Here is a 20,032-nt window from a genome sequence, read left to right on the forward strand (position 1 = left end):
ATCTGGTAGTAGCCCCCTAACCAGGAGTCAAACTCAGACATCACTAATATAGGCCAACCTCTGGCTATTAACATCACCTATAAAGTATTATTCTCTAGAATATTAATGCTCCAGAAAACCACTAGAATTATGTTATCCAACTGGGAGCTGCTAGCCACTTGTGGCTATTGAACAATTAAAATGTGACTAGTCCAGGGCTGGCTCAGTTGGTTGGCACATCATCCTGATGTGCCATGGTTTCGGGTTCGATCCCCAGTCAGGGCACATATAGGAGTCATAAGTCATATAAGTGCATAAATCATATAAGTACATAAGTCATATAAGTGCATAAATGGGTGGAGCAACATCTCTCTCTCTCTCCGCAATCAATTTTAAAAAATTAAAAAAAGAAAACAAACTATTCTAGATTAAAAGAGAGTAAAGCGATATAACAACCAAATGCAACACATGGAACTAGATTGGACCAGGAAGGGCTTTTTTTAAAAACATTTTTTAAAGATATTTTTTTGAGACGACCTGGGGAGAATAAATATAGACTGGAAATTAGATTTCATAAAAATATATTGATTTTCTTAAGATATGACAATGGAGCCGAAACCCGTTTGGCTCAGTGGATAGAGCGTCGGCCTGCGGACTGAAAGGTTCCAGGTTTGATTCCGGTCAAGGGCATGTACCTGGGTTGTGGGCACATCCCCAGTAGGAGATGTGCAGGAGGCAGCTGATCGATGTTTCTCTCTCATCGATGTTCCTAACTCTCTATCTCTCTCCCTTCCTCTCTGTAAAAAAATTAATAAAATATATTTAAAAAAAAAAAAGATATGACAATGGAGTGGTGGATGTGTAGAAGAATGTCATTCTTAGGAGATGCCCGCTGAAGCGACTTACTTTCAAATAGCTTAGTCAAATAAAAAGTGTGTGTGTGTGTGTGTGTGTGTGTGTGTGTGCAGAAAGAGAGACACACACGGAGAACAAAAGCAAAATGTTAATGATAGAACCTAGAAAGGTTTAAGAGTATTCATTGTACTAGTCTTTCAACATTTCTATGTTTGAAATTTTCCATGATGAAAAGTTGGAGAAACAAGACAAAATAAAAAAAGGAATGAATGGGAGATGAGGAAGTGGAGACGATGAGTGGAGTCAAGCCTTTGAAGAAGTTTGGCCATGAACTAAAGTGAGAGAGGGCACAGTAACTAGAGCAGGCATGGTGGGCACGGAACATGTGTTTACAAAGAGAGACTTGAGAGGGTTTAAATGCTAATGGCAAAGAGCCCGTAGAGATGGAGAGAATAAATGATACAAGTTATTCTGGTCAAATTTATTTCTCATCTTTGGGGATAGACTCTTTCAGACAGAAGAGAGCCCCAAGAAATGCTCTCTAGCCCACTCTCCCTGTCCCACGCCTCCGCCCTGCTCCCAAGCCTGGTGAGAAAGTAGTCTTGGTGGCGACACCTAGTGGATTCAAAGGGTATTGCTTAAATTCTTCACTCTTTACCTTAACACCTACCTGATCAGGAGGGCAGGCATCTTCTTACACTGGTCTTCTGACCGCTCCAAATTATTGTCACCATTGCTAGACCAGCCTAGAAGGTGCAATGCTACTTAATAAGCTCATTCTCTCCCCCATCCAGCCCACAGAACCCTTGGACCAACTATTGAGTCTCTTGGCCACTCTCCCCGACAAGGAAGCAGAACATAGGTAGGAAAGGGACCAGAAAGGATAGTCCCCTCAGCTATAGTCAGGTGGCCACTGCAGCCTGGTGAGCACAAGGAGGGCGTTTCTCAGCTATCCAAGATCCCAGGATTGTGCGGAGCTTAAACTGTGGCTCTGGAGTCAGAATAACTAGGTTCAAATCCCTACTAGCCATGAAACTCAGGACTAGGGACTTAGCCTCTCTGTGCCTCTGATGAGAAACCTCTCCAGACCTTAATTCTCATCTGGAAAATAGAACGGATAGAGCCAACCTCCTGGGTTTGTTGAGAAGATTAAATGAGAGAATGCACGTAATGCCCAGCACAGTGAGTGGCCAAGGACTTCCCTCCAAATGTCAACTTTTATCATCACCCTGAAAGGTGTTGGGTCTGATGACAGCTGAAATGGGATGAGCGGAATAACCCACACCACTTTCTCTGCCCTCCTGATTCCCACTTCCACACTTTGGCCATCAAATCCTATGCTGCTTCAAGACCTGGGTCATCTCTTCCAAGTTTTTTTCTCTGATTGCGCCCCACCACCATCCTCAGACCAGTAGTGAATATCCTTGGCTTAATCCCCAGTGCACTTATCATCTTGTGTTTTATGACTCCTATTTCAACCAACCTAATTTATTCATTCAGCAAATATGTATTGTCTTCTCTGTGCCAGGTACTGTTCTGGGTACTGAATAGTGACTGAATGTCAGACTCATGGAGCTGATGTTCTGGTGGAGGAGCGACCACAAAACAAATACACAAAGAAGTGTATATGATGTCAGGAAGCGATAGTGCCTTGAAGAACACACAGGAGGCTAAGGGGACAGAGAGTAAGGGCTGAGAGGGGGTGGGATCAGAGTGGCCAGGACAGGCTCAGGGAAGGGCAAAGGTAAAATCCCTGAGACAAGAATGAATGTCATGTGTTTTAGGAACAGTAAGGCAGTCAGTGTGGCTGGAGCGGAGTGAGTGAAGGGACAGGGGGTAGGAGATGGGCAGGAGATTTTGATTTTTAATCTAAGGATTATCAGAAATGGGTGTTATGATCCAAATTGTTTCAGTTGAGGTATAAAATAACTACAGGGAAATGTATAAATCTCACATGAACAACTCAATGAACACACACACACACACACACACACACACACACATATACGCTCGCGTGTTCCACCCCCAGGTCAAGATACAGAACATTTCTATCCCCACAGAGGGCTTCTCCATGCCCTTCCCAGCCAATGCTCTCTCCCACCCTATTGAATAACCATTATTTTTACTTCTATCTGCATAGATTAATTCTGCCCAATCTTGAACTTCTCTTAAATGGACTAACACAGCATGTAGTCTTATGTGTCTGGCTCCTTTCACTCAATATTATGTCTATGAGATTCATTCGTGCAGATAGTAATCCTTTGTTCCTTTTTATTGCCATGTAGCATTCCATTGTAAGAATATATCGTGCACTAGCTTGTTTGGCTCAATGGTTAGAGTGTCAGCCCTGAGACTGAAGGGTCTCAGGTTCAATTCTGGTCAAGGGCACATACCTCGGTTGTAGGATCAATCCCCAGCCACAGTCAATTTCCAGCCCTGGTCGGACCCATGTGGGAGGCAACCAATCAATGTGTCTCTCTCACATCGATGCTTCTCGCTCTCTCTCTCTCTGTGTCTCTCCCCCTCCCTTCCTCTCTCTCTCTCTCTCTCTCTCTCTCTCTCTCTCTATATATATATATATATATATATATATATATATATATAGTCTCACAACTGGCTTGTCCATTCAACCATTCACCTGTTAAAGGACACTTGTTTTTTTCCCAATTTATCATGAATAAAACCACTATGATCATTGGTGTACATGTCTTTTGGTGGACAGAAGCACTAATTTCTCTTGGATGCACACTAGGTCAGAGTTGAGATGCATTTAGTTTTAGTAGATACTGCCAGACAATTTTCTAAAGTGGTTGTGCCACTTTGAATCCCACCAGCAGAATCTAAAAGTCCCAGCTGCTCCACGCTCCACATCTTCACTGACGCTTGGCACGCTTCTCTTTTTCATTTTAGCCATACATGATCTGATTTAGGTTTTTAAACCAGCACCCTGGCTGCAGCGTGGAGAACTAGCTGCTGGGGTTAAGGGCGGGGTGGAGAGAGGAAGCTGAGAGCGCAGGAGGAGGCTAGTGCAGTCGTCCTGGGAAGCCATGAACGTGGTTTGGACTAAGTGGTGATAGAGAAGTCATGGTCATGGTAATAGCGGACCAATCCGGCATATATTCTGGGCCTGACCAAGGAGGTGAACGAAGTATGAGAGAAAGAGCCATTCAGGGTGAGTCCTATATTCTTTCTTGCCTGGAGAACCTGGTTGGATGAGAGGAGCATTTTCTGACATCCAGAAGATCAAGAAAATAACATGTAGGACAAGGGAAGGTCAAGGGCTCCAGTGCAGCTGTCTGCATATAGGATATCTCCTGGAGGGTCGGTTCTAGCTGCCCGTGCCTTAGCATAACTGGTAAGTAGTGGTGTGTGACGAGTGCATGCTGTCTGCAGGGGACAGATCTGGGTTAGAGGCCCAGGTCTGCCCTCTCACTCGCCCTGTAACATAGACCTCAGGTTAGGACTGCCCAGCCTCCACCTTCCTCCTTACAGTGTTAGAATCCAACAGGATCAGGTATCTATGGCACCTGGAACATGGAAGAACTAAAACCTTCACTCTTCCAAGTGCCAGGCACAATGTGATATGTCTTAAGAGTTGGGCACCTTTTCCTCCCATCCACATTTTTGTTAATCCTCACCGAGGACATTTTTCCATTGATTTTTAGAGAGAGTGGAAGGGAATGGGGAGAGACAGAGAGAGGAACATTGACGTGAGAGACACATCGATTGGTTGCCTCCCGCACCTGCTCCGACCAAGGCTGGGGCTCGAGCCTGCAACCAAGGTACGTGCCCTTGACTGGAACTGAACCCAGGACCTGTTGGTCCACGGGCCAAAGCTCTATCCACGGAGCCAAACTGGCTAGGGCTCTCATCCACATGTTCAAAGTCATTCCAGAACCTTCTTGCTGTGGGGGCCCGGCACATTGAGAGGCGGTCCCCTCTCGCCTCCCTCGGCCTCGAAGAAACAGAATGGAGAACAGCAGGAGGGTTGATTCATAAGACTTTATCCGCTTATTTCCCACCCAGCAGTTTCTGCAATGCCAACTGAGCCTGTGCGGCACACAGGGTTCACTCTGTTAAAGCTGTGGGCAGGGGAAGAGGTCTGGAGGCCCCGGGGAAGCAGCAGGGCAGGTGGCAAGGCTAGGGGAGGGCAGCAGCCAATACCGGCCCAGTGGGCCCAGTGGTGGAGGAGGGTGTGGGAGCTGGAGTGAGAAGGCTGCTGAGAGGGGTCGGGAGGAAAGGGGGTTACAGGGAGAAGAGGGAAAGGGGGTGCATCAGCAGCTGCAGGGAGGAGGCAGGGAGCAGGAGGAGGGCCTTGGTCCCTGTCTTTAAGGGACAGAGGGGGTGGGGGAGGGGGTGGGACGCAGGGGCTGCATCAGCTGCGGCGGTGGGGGCGGGAATCCATAGACATTTTTTGCTGCAGGAACAAGACAGGCCACTGTATAAAAGGGACTGTACAACATAACCTATGGTACACTGTTTACATATGATACAAGGCTCTTTCCCTCTTTTGAGTTTTAAAAAATAAAATTACAATTCCAGAGCTTTGGGTAAAAAATATATACATCCTCAGAGCAGGAACAGCAGCTGCTGCTGCTGCTGCTGCCTCTTCAGAAGGGAAAGAGGTGGTGCCAGAAAGGAGGGTGAGGCTGCGCCTGGCAATCTCACCCAGTAGCTGCCAGGAGCCCCTGCACCCCTCAGCCCAGAGGGCCCTGATGGGAGCGGGAGGGGAGACAGAGGCAATAAAGGCATCGCTAGAGTCCAGTCTGCCTTTACAGTCTCCGCCATTCCTTCCCCCACTTTGGGGGTCTGCCTGCCCCCAGGGACAGGGATCCACCCCACCCCAGCTTGACGGGGAGGACCAAGAGGGAGTCAGGACAGGGCAAAGGATAGATCATGTTCTTAGTGTCAGACACAGAGCCAGAAGGGGGGTGACGGCTCCCTCCTTAGCAGTGAGACACCCCAGAAGCAGGAGTGTGGGCAGCAGGTACCCCTAACTCCTGCTACCACCTCACCACATCCCCCTGGAACACAGAAGGCGGGTCCCAGAGGCAGAGTAGGCCTGTGTTTCCCTGAGCATCTTTTATCCTCTCAGTGGAGCCCACCCAGGGACTTTCAGGAGGCCTGGCTGCGGGGGGGTTCCCGAGGGCTGGTGGGTAACCCCTCCCACCTGCCGCTGCTCCCTGTCCTCACCAGCAGCTTCGCCCACCAGCCCAGGGGTGCAGGGCAGCAGGAGTAACTAAGCAGGGAGTGTGGGCGTGGGGAAAGCACCCACAATGCACTGACCCAGGGGCAGAGTAGACAAGGGTAGCACCAAACAGAAGGACCTTCCCCACCCCCAGCACACACAACACCCTGCCTCAATGACCAGGTGCACTTCTGCTCCTTGAAGGGGGGCATATGTACACACACACCCACACGCACACAGACACGAGGGCAACATAATACTCAGAGGGTGCAGCCAGGGGTCCCAGCCCTGACCTGGGGGAACCGGAACAGGGGGTGTAGAGGAAGGCTGCCAGGCCTCCCCCAATGGGGGACCAGAGGGTGGGCCACTTTCCTTCCTGCGTGGGAAGAGGAGGTTGGGAACTCTACTAGGGAATAGACCTGGATGGGAGGGGGCAGAGGAAAGAGTTCTGTGCCCCTTTTCCCTGGGAGGGCAGGGGCCAGCAGAGCGTGGTCTGGGCTTGAAGGAGCAAGGGGGCAGAGGACTTCAGCAGGATAAACAGGCTTATGAGTCCCGGAGTAAGTCCATCCGACTCTCTCTTCCCCGTGGTGGGGCGGGAAGTTGCTCCAGGGGAAAGATGTCGGGGGTGGGTTGGGACATGGTGCAAAGTGCTTGAGTGGCAGGTGCCTGAGGACCCTGCGGGGCTGACTGAAACGTCTGTTCTCACTGACTGTTCGCCTCCAGCTTGTAGGAAAGCTCGAAGAGGAGGTTCTGGTTGTCGATGACCTGGAACTGGCGCACGTAGGCCTTGGTCTGCAGGTGATGGGGGGATGCCTCCATATCCAGGCCTGGAGGGTAAGGAGAGAGCTCATTAGGCTGCTAGACTCTCTTCTTCCTCTACACCAGTGGTTCTCAACCTTCCTAATGCCACGGCCCTTTAATACAGTTCCTCATGTTGTGGTGACCCCCAACCATAAAATTATTTTCGTTGCTACTTCATAACTGTAATTTTGCTACTGTTATGAATCGTAATGTAAATATCTGAAATGCAGGATGTATTTTCACTGTTACAAATTGAACATAATTAAAGCATAGTGATTAATCACAAAAACAATATGTAATTATATATGTGTTTTCCAATGGTCTTAGGTGACCCCTGTGAAAGGGTCGTTCGACCCCCTAAGGGGTCATGACCCACAGGTTGGCGACCCACAGGTTGAGAACTGCTGCCACACACACACACACACACACACACACACACACACACATACACACATACACACACTGGCCAGAGGACAAGGGTGCAGGCTGGGATGGGTGTGGAGCAGGAGGGCCCCTGGGGAGGCCCAGGAGAGCGTGGAGAACTGATGAATTTAAGGAAATAAACATTTCTCCCCAGAACCCTCCCTCTCAGTAAACACTCTCCCTGTAAGGCTCTCAGGACCCTGGGTACTCACAAAGGGGCCGACTCCGGTATTTGCGGACCGTCCTCACTTTTTCAGCCACTGAATGCTGGGGGATGACAAGGAATGAGCCCTGAGATGGTCACAGACAGACGCTCCCCCCCTTACGCTCCCCTTCCTCTGATCTCCAACTCTGTGGGTTTTGCTCCCTCTGGTCCCCAATTCTGGAGGGTCTCGAAGCACCAGAGAAGTAGGTGTCACTGGGTGCCAGATGAGGGGGAGGTAGAGTTGCCCCTCCCCCTGAGCTGCCTGCCTGTCAGCTTTGCCACCCCACCCGTGGGCGGGTTGCCACAGCGATGCCACCAGGAAGATAGTCGGAGTCTGTCAGGCAAGCTGGGCACCATGGAGAAAGGCTGCTGTCTCCAGGGGGTGCCAGGAGAGGGGGAGGGACTGGGGTTGGCAGTGCCACCTACCAGTTTCTCGATATTCACCAGACCATCCACCAGGGTCTTACTCCCCTCGTGCAGGAAAGTCAGGTCTAGGGAATGGAGAGAGAAACAAGTGAGGAAGAGGAGGTTCAAAGGGCCCTTCCCCTTCCCTGGAAGCCACTCAATCTTGGGGGGCAACTCTCCTCTGGGCACTCAGCTAAGAGGGGACTGAGAGGCAGAACTGGGGCATGAAGCACGGGGACAGAGGAGCATCCTTTGGGAACAACTCTCACCTTTGAGGATCAGAGGCACAAAAGGAATCACAGGAGGTTTCATCTTGGAGATCACTTCTCGGTAGCTTTTGTGGTTCCTGCAGGGGTCCTGGCATTCCGCAGAAGAGGGATAAAGGGGCAGATAGACCCAGGGTACCCCAAAGACACCCCCCATTTCCTCCCTCATCCCCCTGCCCTAGCAGAGAGGGGTGTGAAGGGGGGGTGTCGCTGGGGGGTGCTGGTCTCCAATCAGGTAGGGGTGTGCTAGGGAAGTCTTTTCCAGGGAAAATAGGGGAGCAACCCCCCAGCATGGTGGGAAGAGAAGGGGGATCCTAGGCACTAAAAAAACCTTGAAAGGGAAGCTTGAGGGAGAAGGTTTATGGGAACAGAGGGTCTCTGGGGTACAAGTCCGAGGGCAGATAGAGCCAAACCCACTCACCGTCAGGTTCTCAAATTTGCGGAACAAGTTCTTGAATTTCCCTGGCAGCTTCTGCAGAGAGTTTGAAGGAAGAAGGAGTGTCAGAGTGGAGCTCCTTGAGTTTCATGGGATCCCCAGGTGTGAGAGGGGAGAGGGCCTGCGTGTCTTGCAGGGGCCGGGAAGCCGGTGGGTGGGGAAGTGGAGTCCCCCTTGGCTGGAAGCAGCCCAGAGAAATGAATTATTCTGGGGAAATGGAGGCCTCTGCCATGCACCAGGGGGCCTCACTGAGTGCTGGCTGCCATCGGACAGCCCCTTGTGCCACCTGGCCTGAGCTGCCTGCCCTCCCACGCAGGCGGGCCTCAGTTACTCATCTGCACAAGGACAGGGTCCATTACCAGAGCGGTGTACCCTAGGGCTGTGTGGGCACCTCCTTCCCATGGAGGTGAGCCCAGGGTGTCAAGACAGGCTGGCGGCCAAGATCCCCAGGTGGGCCAGTGCAGGGGGGAGGGGAGGAGAGGGAAGAGGTTGCATTACCTCCCAGGTGAGCCGCAGGCGGCTGACCGCGGCGTTGTCCAGCCCCATGACCACGGCATAGAAGGACAGCAGGTCCTGGTTCTGCTTGCAGCTGAGGGGTTGGGAGGCGGGGTCAGCGGGCGGTCAGAAGGCCCTGGCACCGCCCCTCGCACCCCCAACCCCAGGCCTCCGTGCTAGCTCCGCCCCCCCCCACCCCCCTCCTCCCAGCTGGCCGCACTCACATGGCCGCGATCTTGATGAACTTCTTGAGCAGCTGCACGCGCTTGCCCTGGGCCTCGCAGAGCAGCACCTCCGTGGCCACCCAGTGGGTGACCTCGCTGCAGCGCTGCAGGAGCAGCTCCAGGTTGGCCGTCTCCCGCCGGCCGCGCTCCCCGTGGAACACGTAGTCCACGAACTCCAGCTGCACCCACGGTGGTGGCAGAGGGGCGGCCAGGGCGCGGGGCGTGTGGGTGGGAAGATGGCAGTGCCAGACGGTGAGGAAGGAAAGGCAGGAGGGTTGGGGCGGGAGGGGTAGAAAATAGAAAAATCGGGGCCAGCACAGGATGCAACAGAGATAGGGGGAAACAGCCAACATGAATAATACTCTACCATCTATTGAGCACTTACTAGGTGCCAGGCACTTAACCCATGTAACAGACATTATTATCGCTGCCTTGTTTTATTTCTTTAATGGTAAATACTCAAAAAGTACTAATAAACCACGGTTCAGCTTCTGGGTAAGCAGCTTGGGCCCTGAGCCACCTGCTAGGGGTCTGTCTCTTTGCTGTTTCCTCCGATGAGGGGAACAAAGGCTTAGCGAGGTCCTGGTGGTGCGTTGCCCCAAGGACATGCAGCAAGTCGGTGTCCGACCAGGCTTTTTGGCGCAGAAACTGTCTCGCTCCAGGCCCCTACATTTGGCACATTCCTCCCTCCTGGCCCCTCGCCCAGCACCAGCCTCAGTCGCACCTCGTGCACACAGCGGAACAGCTCCCAGTGGAAGGCCGTAAGGTGGTTGGCAACATCCTCAGGCTCCACTCGGTGGATCTCGGTGTCTCCAGGGGAGACCTGGATTTCCTCGGGGAGGGGCACCTGGTGGCAGGCAGGGGGACAGGGCTGGGCTCCCCGCTGCCCCTCCCAGCCATCGCCCCCAGCCCAGGCCTTGTGAAGGCCTTCTTACCAGCGCCTCGTAGCTGTCCCGGGTGCAGGCAAACAGGTGGCTGTTGATGCCCAGCGTGGTGAAGACACAGTCTTCAGTGGGCTGGAGAAGGACTTTCTCTGCAGAAAAACGAGCTGCTCTGCCTCAGGCCCGGCCACCTGCACCCTCACACATCCCAGCCACCGTCGCCATCCCACCCAGCCACTCCCCGCCTGCATGGACACATTCTAGACTCACGGGACTTGTAATATCACCAGTGGAGGCTATATTTTTCTGACATTTTTCAAAGAATGACTTCTTTTGCATTTATAACCTCTTTTTTGCTCCCAATGTCCTATCACAGCGCTTCTCTCATTCTATCGTCCCTGTGACACTGGAAAAGCCGGAATTTTTTCCTGTCTTAGAGGGAAATAAGGCGATGGCTACCTTGCAGGCTTTTTGTCTGCCCACAGGGATTGCAGGCGCACCCTGCATCTTTAGCCTCAAAAACAAAGCATCCTCAGGTTCTCAAAGAGATTAAAGGATGAGATCCCAAGACGAGTAAGGCAGGCACCCAGATCAGCATCCAAGTGTCCTGGACCAGTGCTTCCCAAATTTAAACGTGCATAGACTAATAGCCTGGGGATCTTGTTAAGATGCACATCCTGATTCAGCAGGTCTGGAATTGGGGTCTGAAATACTGCATTTTTAATGAGCTCCCAGGAGATGCTCACGCGGCTGGTCCCAGCACCACAGTGAGCAGCTAGGACCGAGAAGTCAGTTTTTACCCGCCCCAGGCACTGGGCTTGTGCGCTTCTCCTCTGGGGGGGGGGGGGGTCCCAGCGGAGTTCTTCCTGACCCTCACCTCCTGAAGAGGCCACAGCTACCAGGATGAGGGAATCCTCCCGCCCCGCAGGCTCCTCCGAGTACTGCAGTTTCTCCGTCACAGAGCCCAGAATGTCCTGCACAGATGCGGAGAGGCGGCTGCGTATGGTCACGTACGAGTGGTCAGGCATGTAGACGCGGCAGAAGACTGGGCAGAGACAGGAAGGTGGCTTTCATCAGAGGGCAGAATGGCAGCACTGGCATAGTCCCCTCCAGGACACCGGTGTTCCCCACTCCATCCCACCCCTAACCCAGGGAGAATCCATGGAGGGTGACCAAGACCCCATTGGGCCCCCTGAGCCACTCAGGAAGCTCCGCCCCTCCTAATGCCCACACTCACTCTCATCAGAGCCCCGGAAGGCCACTCGGGTCTGCAGGCAGGAGTCTATCCGGCGGAAGTGGCGGAAGAGTGGCTTCACCTGCTTGTTGGGCGGCTGGCTCTCCTCTGGGATCCTGGCATGGACACAGCTGGGCATCAGGAAGCCCTGCCAGGCATATGGAGTACCAGGCAGGCAACATCAAGCAGGGATATCAGAACTGGGTCAGGGATGCACTGGCATCAGGTTCAGAGAGTGGTGGGAGGTGTCAGAAGTGAGGACAATGGCCAGCAGGGGACAACTGTCCAAGTGACCCAAATCAAATGCCACCTCTTCCATGAATTCTTGTCTGATCTATCCCACCCACCAGGAAAGGTCATTTTTCATGCTGCTTTTTTTTTTTTTTTTTTTTTTTTTGCTATAGGACAATGGGCTAACATTTGTTTATGTTTGTATCTTATCTCTTCTACAAGTTTGAGAGCTTTTGAGAGCTGGGATTCGTTCTTACTGGTTTTGTTTTCCATCATCCAGGCCTAGAACATTGCTTGGCACATGGTAAGTGTAGGTAACCAGCTGTTTGCTGAGTTTTGCCAACAAGAACTTCACACTCTGGGAGGGAAACAGATGTGCACACAGCTACTTCTAACACAAGGCAGGTGCTAGGTGCTATGACAAATATGCACGGAGAGTTACGTTGGTTTAAGGGAGGGCGAAAGCTATTCCTAAAAGGGAAGGTCTGGGGAACTTTCATTGAGAAGATGGCATTTGACCTGGCCCTTGAAGGACAACAGGAAGAGAAGGGGGTGGGAGGAGGTCCTTCTGGAATAGACCATCTAAATGACAGCAGGAAGTTGGGAAAGCACAAAAGTTTAGGGGATGAGATGTGTAGGGAGCGTGTGGCCATAGGGCTAGGTAGGAGTTGAGATGAGAAGAATTAGCAGAAGACAGAAAGGGAAGGGTGTTGAATTCTGTGCTAGGATATTGCAACTTTTCTTGTCTTATAGGCAATAGAGAGCCAAGATGTTTTTGGAAAGGGAACATGATGTCAAGTTGTTAAGATCTCTCTCTCTGCTGTCACTATAAGAAGGGAGAGACAGACACAAGACCATAAGCTGAAGCCTGGCCGGCATTAGCTCAGTGGCTGAGCGTCCACCCTATGAACCGGGAGGTCACTGTTTGATTCCCGGTCAGGGCACATGCTCAGGTTGCAGACTTGATCCCCACGGCGGGGCATGCAGGAGGCAGCCAATCAATGATTCTCTCTCATCATTGATGTTTTTATCTTTTTATCCCTCTCCCCTGAAGCTCTGAAATCAATAAAAAATATATTTTAAAAAACAGACCATTAAAACGAAGCCCTGGATTGGAGGCTGTGGCGATAATCCAGGTGAGAGATCATGAGGCCTCAGTGAGGGCTGTGGTGGTGGGGACCGAGGGGAGAGAAACGGAAAGGGCCCAAGGTATGGATGGATAGATGGACGGACGGACGGATGGGTGGATGGAAGGAGGGATGGGTGCAGTGGTGTCCTAAAGCCAGTTGGCATTGCCTCATGAAAGCAGATTGCTAAATTTTGCCCACTGGCTTTAAAATAAAGCCACTTTAAAAGAAGTGTGTGAGCCCTGGCTGGGTGGCTCAGCTGGTTAGAGCACTGTCCCAATACGCCAAGGTTGCAGTTTGATCCCCAGTCAGGACACATATAAGAAACAACCAATGAATGCACAAGTAAGTGGAACAACAAATCGATGTTTCTCTCAAAAAAATTTTTTTAAATTACAGTGTGTGTGTGTGTGTGTGTGTTTCTAATCCTACAGCCAAATTATTACCAAAAAAAGTAGTCTCCTAAATGTCTTACTACGTTTCGCTATTATCTTTGCTCTTCCGGGGATTTACATCGATGGTATTTGTATGGTGAAAACACTATAGTATAGTGTTTTTATTGTATAGTGACTATACAATAGCCTCTACTGCATATCTCTTCCCAGCTTCGCAGTCAGTGATGTCATGTTGGTAGCTTGAAACCAGCCATGATGAGGGAATTTATACCATGAAAATCAGCAAAAGCTACAAAATCAGGGTGTGTCTCCCCGCCCCGAAGTGCTGGTTGTTAAATATTCACTAGTATGCCATTGGAATGGGAAAAAAATATGACTGGAGCCCTGCTGAGTGTGACTCAGTTGGTTGGAGTGTCATCCCATATACCGAAAGGTTGCAGGTTCTATTCCCAGTCAGGGCACATGTCCAGGTTTTGGGTTCCATCCCCGTTGGGGTGCATGCAGGAGGCAATCAATGGATGTTTCTCTCTCACATGGATGTTTCACGTTTCCCTCTCTCTGTTAGAGCACTGTCCCAATACGCCAAGGTTGCAGTTTGATCCCCAGTCAGGACACATATAAGAAACAACCAATGAATTCTACTCTACTGCTGAGTAGAATATCATAGGTTCTCTTAGAAACTATGAAGTCAGTCAGAACAGATCCTCAGGTGAGAGGAAAACAGTGACTGGGAGACAGTCTTTGTGCTGCTCTCCAGTAAGAGAAAGGGACTGAAATAAGACCACACTGGAGCCAAAAGGCCAGAGGCAGCCCCTGTTCGAGGGGATTTCTCTCCTGTCCCCTTCCCCAACCCACTCCCCTCACTTTAGCTCCACGGTTTCCACAAGCTGGTGCAGCCTCAGTGTGTCCTCTCGGAGGTCCTGGTAAAGGGACTCATCCTTCATAATCAGCAGGTACAGATCCTGGGGAGAGGAAAGACGTGGGGGCATCACTCTGTCAGGTCTCCATGCCTTCGAGCATAGGAGAGCCATGGAAGCGAGGGCCCCCGGGGCACCTTCTCCTTCTAGTGCCCCGCTTGACGACTATGGCTCCTTCAAAGGGGCCCCCTTCCAGAGCTAATTGCCTGCTCACCCGCCTTTTCTTCCCAGGCCCACCTTGATGATGCGGCCGGCCCCCTCTTCCTCCTGCAGCAGCCCCTGGTAGGTGTCCAAGAAATGAAGGAGCATGGCTAGACAGGCCTGCTTCTGGCCCAGTCCCTCGGGGCCCTCCCTGCCTCCTGCCAAAACAAAGCTGACCCTTACGTTAAGGAAAAACCCCCAGACAGGCAGACCTGAGGAAAGTGGGAAGGGAGATGAGAGGCTAAACCACCCCAAATATTCTCTAGGTTTGGGGCCAGGGAAGGAGGAGATCCAGGGGTCCCTGGAACCAAGCCCCCTCATGCCCCAGCCCAGAGTAAATAGGAATGGCACCCACGTGACCACATCCAGCTCCCACCTCTGAATTTCACTTGAGGATACCCTGTCTGGACCAACCCAACCTCCACCAGCCCACGCCCGGAGCTCACAGCAGGCTGATAAAGGTCATGGCGCTCACCACAAACCTGACCACACCTGTAAGTAAGGCCCGGTGTTTCTAAGAGAACCTATGATATTCTACTCAGCAGCCTGACATTTGCAATTAGGTCCTAAAATAACTCAGTGAGAGGCCCTATGCTTACATGAGACCCTATGAAGAGCCCAGCCAGTGGCTCGTCTCTAGTAGACCCTACAGAAGCACAGCCACGACCCGATGTTTACAGCGGACCCTGTAATAACTCACTGGGCAACCAGATGTTTAGAGCAACAATTCAGTGAGGAGAGAGGCACTCTTAATGGAATAATAACACCTTAGGTTTGTACAGGGCTTTGCAATCTCCGAAGCGCTCCCACATCTGTGATCAGATCTATCCCCACAGCAGCCCGGTAGGTAGGCAGAGCAGATGCTATTTACCCTCATTTGATAGGAGAGAAAACGGAGGCCCTTGGGAGGTTAGGCGACCTGCTCAAGGTCACACAGCTGGCGGACAGAAAAACTGGGGCTGAAACCCAAGGGTGTTTTGTAAGGGAGAGCTTAGGACTGACATCCCATGTGGGCTGGTGGGAGTGGCTCCCTCCTGACCTCCCCTTTTGCAAGCTCCCCAAAAGGATATTACTGGTGTAGCTCCTGCAGGAATTTCTCCGTGGGGAGGAAGAGAGAATGGGTGAGGACGATGTCATCCAGCAGGATATCTGTAGAGATCGTTCGGCACCACTGATGTCAGAGGGGCACTTCCGGGATCCAACCGGACACTCCCCACCCCACTCTCTTGCCTCCAAGGGCGAGTTCTCCTTAGCCAGACTGGAGCCCCAGCCACCTGCCCCATCATGCTCTGCACACACACTCGTGCGCGCGCGCGCACACACACACACACAAACACGTGTGTGAAGGTTCTGGGCAGCCGCTGCAGGGGTGGGGTTGGCAGCTGCCAAGGCAGCTGGAGGGAAGGAGGGGGCACCCTTTGATGGCCACGCCCACTTCTCTTCAGTGTGTATGGGAAGCTGGTCAGATAATACACCAAGCTTGAGATCAGCCCTCTGAAAAGAGGTCTCTAGACAGAGACAACTTCCAAACACAGAGGTCAGGGTCAGCAGGGTGTGTGTGTGTGTGTGTGTGTGTGTGTGTGTGTCCCTCCTCCCCTCCACACTCCCTACCTAACAGCTTTGAGTTCCAACTAGGCAGGTGAGAACCAGCCCGATTAAAAGGGAGATGGAGCAACTGCCATTTCTTTGATCCTAAAACCTTTAAAGAGAAAAACCCTGTGTCCTCTAGATGCTCAGAGATCGTTGGGTTAATGATGGAAGGGTGGAGGGGAGTGGCTCCTCCCACCACTTCTTTCCCCTCCACACCCCCATCTGGGCCTGGCTCAGCCAGTCAGCCAGGTACAAGGTCGCCCTGACTTGCATCCAGCCCTGGGGTGGGGCAGGGCAGCCTGGCACACACAAACAGGCTGGGCGCAGGGAGGGAGCCAGGTGTCCTTACCCGGACAGGTTAGGGCCAGGTCCCCAGGCACTGCCTCAAGACAAAACCAAGGCTTCTGTGGGCCCTTGGCTCACCATCCCTGGCCTCCAGTTCTAGCCAGGAAGGTGGAGGAGGAGTACCAACACCAGATCCTCTACTTCGACTCTTTCACTTTACAAATGAGAAGAAACGGAATCCCGGAGCTGGGAGGGACTTGCCTGGAGCTGGGCTAAGAACCCGCACTCCTGAATCTTTGATCTGTTCTCAATATGCCTGAGGCAGATTGCCTGGGTAGAACCAGTGGTCCAATGGGGCTGCTTAGACTTTTGAGAGGCTGGCTAGTTTGGGGTACCGTCTGTAACTCCTCTCCTCCCACACACCCTGGGAGGGAACCAAGATGGCTTAAGCACATTGGGTGTATTGGAGGATATCAGAGCGGCAGGTTAAACTGACTCTCATTCATTCTGGGACTGGTTTGGGGTTGTTTCCCAAACCAGTTACTCTGGGAATTGAGCCTGCCAGGCCAGATAATACAGGTGACAGTCAATTCAGGAGTCCTTCCCCAGGAAAGACTGGGCAGAGGCTGTGGCACCCAGGCACCAGAAAAACAGCTTCTCCCTTTACCTCTCTGTCCAGCTACCCTGCTATGTTCTTAAAATGAGAGTGCTCCCCCAACTCGGATGTCAAGCTCCAGGGATGAGGGACTAGGACTAGAGATGCCTGACGCCCGTCCTATACTCTTTATCCCACTGGTGAACGAAATCAGAGCGAAGGAAGAAGAGCACGGGGCAGAATGGGGGAGATGCTGCTGTGGGGGCTACAGTTTGGCGTCCGTCTCCTCCAAGGCAGGCTCTGGTCCAATGCACAGCCTCCCCAGGGAATGTGTCATAGAGACACAGGGTGTGTAGCGTAGGCGGGAAGTTATGGTTAGAAGAGCTGTATGTGTTTGATACTTTTCTAATTAAATCCAAAAGGTGTCAGCTCCCCAGGGCAGCTACAGTCTGAGCCAAAGGAGAGAGGGCCCGGGTCTTGAGAAAAAGCTAGGGGACTGGAGCCCTCTCCCACACACCAAGGCTAGGGCTCCCTGCAGAGCTCTGAGAGCACAGTGGGGGAACCCCCGTCGTGAAATGCTCAACCAGGGTCCCCAATCCCCAGACCCTGCTGGGCTTAGCAAAAGGCCAAGAACTAGGCCTAAAGACCCACAGGTGTTTTACTTTAGCGACTGCCCAGCAATTTGGAGCCTCAGTTTCCTCAAAGTCCCCTTAGGAGGGGTGCTGGTGGGGAGTGGTGCAATAGCATCATCATTTAGGGAATAAGCCTCTCAGGGTGTGGTTATTATTTTTTGAAAGAGGCGGTGTGTTGAGGCCTGCCAGGGGAAGGGTGGGGGTTGGAAAGGCCCAGACCCCCCTAGTCGCCACAGGGCCATGGTGTCTGCCCAGTCATCTCTCCCCCAACAACATCTCTGAGTCAGCCCCCAACTGGAACACCTCCCTCCACTCCCAAGCAGCTAAGGACAATGCATCCCTTTGCCGGAGCCCCAAACGCAGCTCAGGCCCTGTGCCGGTCTGGCACTGCCCCACTGGTTGGGCCAGCCCTCTGCTCTGGGCTTCTAAACCGAAGGAACCGGGGACTCCTGGAAGGTCTTACAGGCTTGGGCACCTCGGTGGGGGGAGGGGAGCACAGCTGCTCTGGGCAGCTTCCATCTTAGTGTGTCAGGCCCTAATTTTGGGCCCCAGAAGGAGGTGATCAACATCAGAGACCCAAGAGTCTGTGGATAAAATGTCCAGGGGAAAGGAAGGGTGGCTTAAGGGAAGACAGAGGTTCAGCTTCTTCTCCAGCTGCGGGTGAGGCTGCTACCGGGAGGCAGGTGGCCCTGCCACTCTGTTCCTCCGATGAGCCCCTACCCCATTTCGGCCGACCACTCAACCCCACACCGGGCTCCAGCGGAGCGCCAGCCCAGGCTGCCAGGGCGAGGGCGAGGAACCCGGCGGCAGCCCCCTGTTCTGGGGCGGATGAGCCAGCCGATCCTTCCTTACCTGAGGCGGCGCTGTCCCTGGTGGGCCCTCCGGCCAGCCGCTGCAGAACCCGGTTCAGAAGATGCTCCGGCCGCTCGGGGGCGCCCAGGGGGGCCCAGGGTGGGGAAGACAGGGGCTCGCCCGGGGACAGTTCGTCGGAGGAGTACGAGGAAGGGGACCGCAGCGGCCCCCCTCCCCCGAGCGGCCCGGGCCCCGGCACCTCCTCTAACTGCAGCCAACAGGGTCCCCCGCTGCCGCCGAGCTCCTCCGTGACCCCCGCCGGCTCTCCACCTTCCTCCTCTGGGGGCGGCTCCAGCCCCGGCTCGGCGGGGGGCTCCCGCAGGAAAGCGGGGAGCAGCAGGCGAGATACGCTCTGACGCCGCTGCAGTGGCCGCGGTCCCCCGGCTGAACCGCCGCCCCCGCCAGGTCCCCCACCCCCGCCGGGCCCACCGCAGCTCCCCGGGCCCCCGCCGGGACCTCCCGCCACCGTTCGCCCCGCCAGCTGCGACGTCTGCTTCTTCAGAAATTTCTCCAGCGGCTTCATGCCCCCCCACCCGCCCCTCTTCTCGGGGCCGCCGGGGGACCCAGGTGTCCCGGGCGCGGGCGGGGGGGCGGGGACGCGATGCTCAGAGCCGGAGGGGCAGAGCGGAGGGCCGTGCCAGGCGCCGGACCGGGGGCCAGAGGTGCCCGAGGCTCGCTGGCCGGAGTCCAGTGGCCAGTGGCCCGGGGAGGTGCCAGAGGGAAGGGGTGCCCGTCGTTAGTGGCCTCCCATGCCGGCTGCAGCCGGCCCGCGGCCCGAAGGGTGGGTCGGATGCGGGGCCGGTGCCCCGGCGCTGCGCTCGTGGGCCGGGCTGCGGCGGCGGAGGCAGCGGGCGGAGCGCAAGGCTGAGAGGACGCGGCGGCGCTCCCGACCGCGGGGAAGGTGGAAGAGCGGAGACCGCGCCCCCTCGCCCAGGCCCCGCCCCGGCCCCGCCCCTTCCCTTCCCGGGCCCGCCCCCTGGGCCGCGCGAGGCTTGAACTTGGGCGTTGGGGTTGGTTGTGGGGGCTACGGGGACCACTTGGGATTGTAAGGAGCTGAATGGGATTGGATGGGGAGTTCAGAGAAGACGCAGAAATTCAGGGCAAAGTAAGAGGGACACACCAATGGAGAGGGATTCCTGGCTCGGGGGCTTACAGAGGAAGCTAGGGTCATTTCCAAGAACCAGGGCAGGTCTGTGGCCTGCATGCCTTGACGCACCTACCTGTACTCAGGTGAGAGCTACAAAGATTGCTGATTGGGTATCCATCACTCTCAACCCAGAGAGTTTACTCTGTTGACACACGTACAGGAGGAATATGTGGTCTTTATCTCCCTTCCTGCAAGAAGGGCTGGGAAGGCCTGGGGTGGCTTGGCATTGGCCCTGGAGGCGGCACTCATCTAACCTTTCTGGCAGGGCACAATAGATGGTGAGGGCCTGGCCTGTGAAAGGCAGGTACTGGCAGGCAGGTAGGAGCCAGGTGGGGAGCAGCAGGTTGTGGCAGGTCTAGTTGGGGTGAGAAGAGACAGTAGGCAGGGGGAGGAGACCAGGAGCACAAGGGCACCTAAGCCCAGCTGGCAGCAGAAAGCAGCAGGGCTGTGGAGATGGGTGACAAGCTCCAGCGCTGCCATCTGACATCATTAAGTATAGCGAGCTCCCCAGAGTTGACACAACCATGGAGTGGGGAAAGTGGTGCCAAATTTGCACTCCAAATAATCCTTATTCCTGATGCCTATGCCAGGAGCACTCTGTTCCTGAGGAAGTGGGTAGAGAGACAGGCTCAGTGTAAGCACATCGAGATTAAGGTAACAAGGTTGGG

At 53.8% G+C, this 20,032-nt stretch overlaps 1 protein-coding gene across 5 annotated transcripts; it reads right to left on the minus strand.

Annotated features, from left to right (window-relative positions):
- Positions 1 to 4,819: 4,819 nt before the first annotated feature.
- RAPGEFL1 (Rap guanine nucleotide exchange factor like 1) lies at positions 4,820 to 19,115 on the minus strand. 5 transcript variants are annotated; one of them, XM_036339060.1, is made up of 15 exons: positions 18,218 to 19,115; positions 15,334 to 15,412; positions 14,300 to 14,435; positions 14,010 to 14,107; positions 11,396 to 11,508; positions 11,036 to 11,203; positions 10,213 to 10,325; positions 10,002 to 10,124; positions 9,278 to 9,456; positions 9,057 to 9,147; positions 8,544 to 8,594; positions 8,126 to 8,213; positions 7,878 to 7,942; positions 7,459 to 7,513; positions 4,820 to 6,849 (listed from the first exon to the last, which is right to left on the minus strand). In XM_036339060.1, the coding sequence occupies exons 1-15, from the start codon at positions 18,738 to 18,740 to the stop codon at positions 6,725 to 6,727; spliced, it is 2,007 nt and encodes a 668-aa protein (XP_036194953.1). In that variant the 5' UTR covers positions 18,741 to 19,115; the 3' UTR covers positions 4,820 to 6,724. The 5 variants fall into 5 exon arrangements, with proteins under 5 accessions (XP_036194953.1, XP_036194954.1, XP_036194955.1 ...); XM_036339061.1 differs by having other exon boundaries at positions 10,213 to 10,310; positions 18,218 to 19,113; XM_036339062.1 differs by lacking the exon at positions 15,334 to 15,412 and having other exon boundaries at positions 14,300 to 14,421.
- Between the last annotated feature and the right edge of the window lie 917 nt (positions 19,116 to 20,032).

The sequence above is a fragment of the Myotis myotis genome, unplaced genomic scaffold (genome assembly GCF_014108235.1).
Source record: "Myotis myotis isolate mMyoMyo1 unplaced genomic scaffold, mMyoMyo1.p scaffold_m19_p_17, whole genome shotgun sequence".
NCBI lineage: Eukaryota > Metazoa > Chordata > Mammalia > Chiroptera > Vespertilionidae > Myotis > Myotis myotis.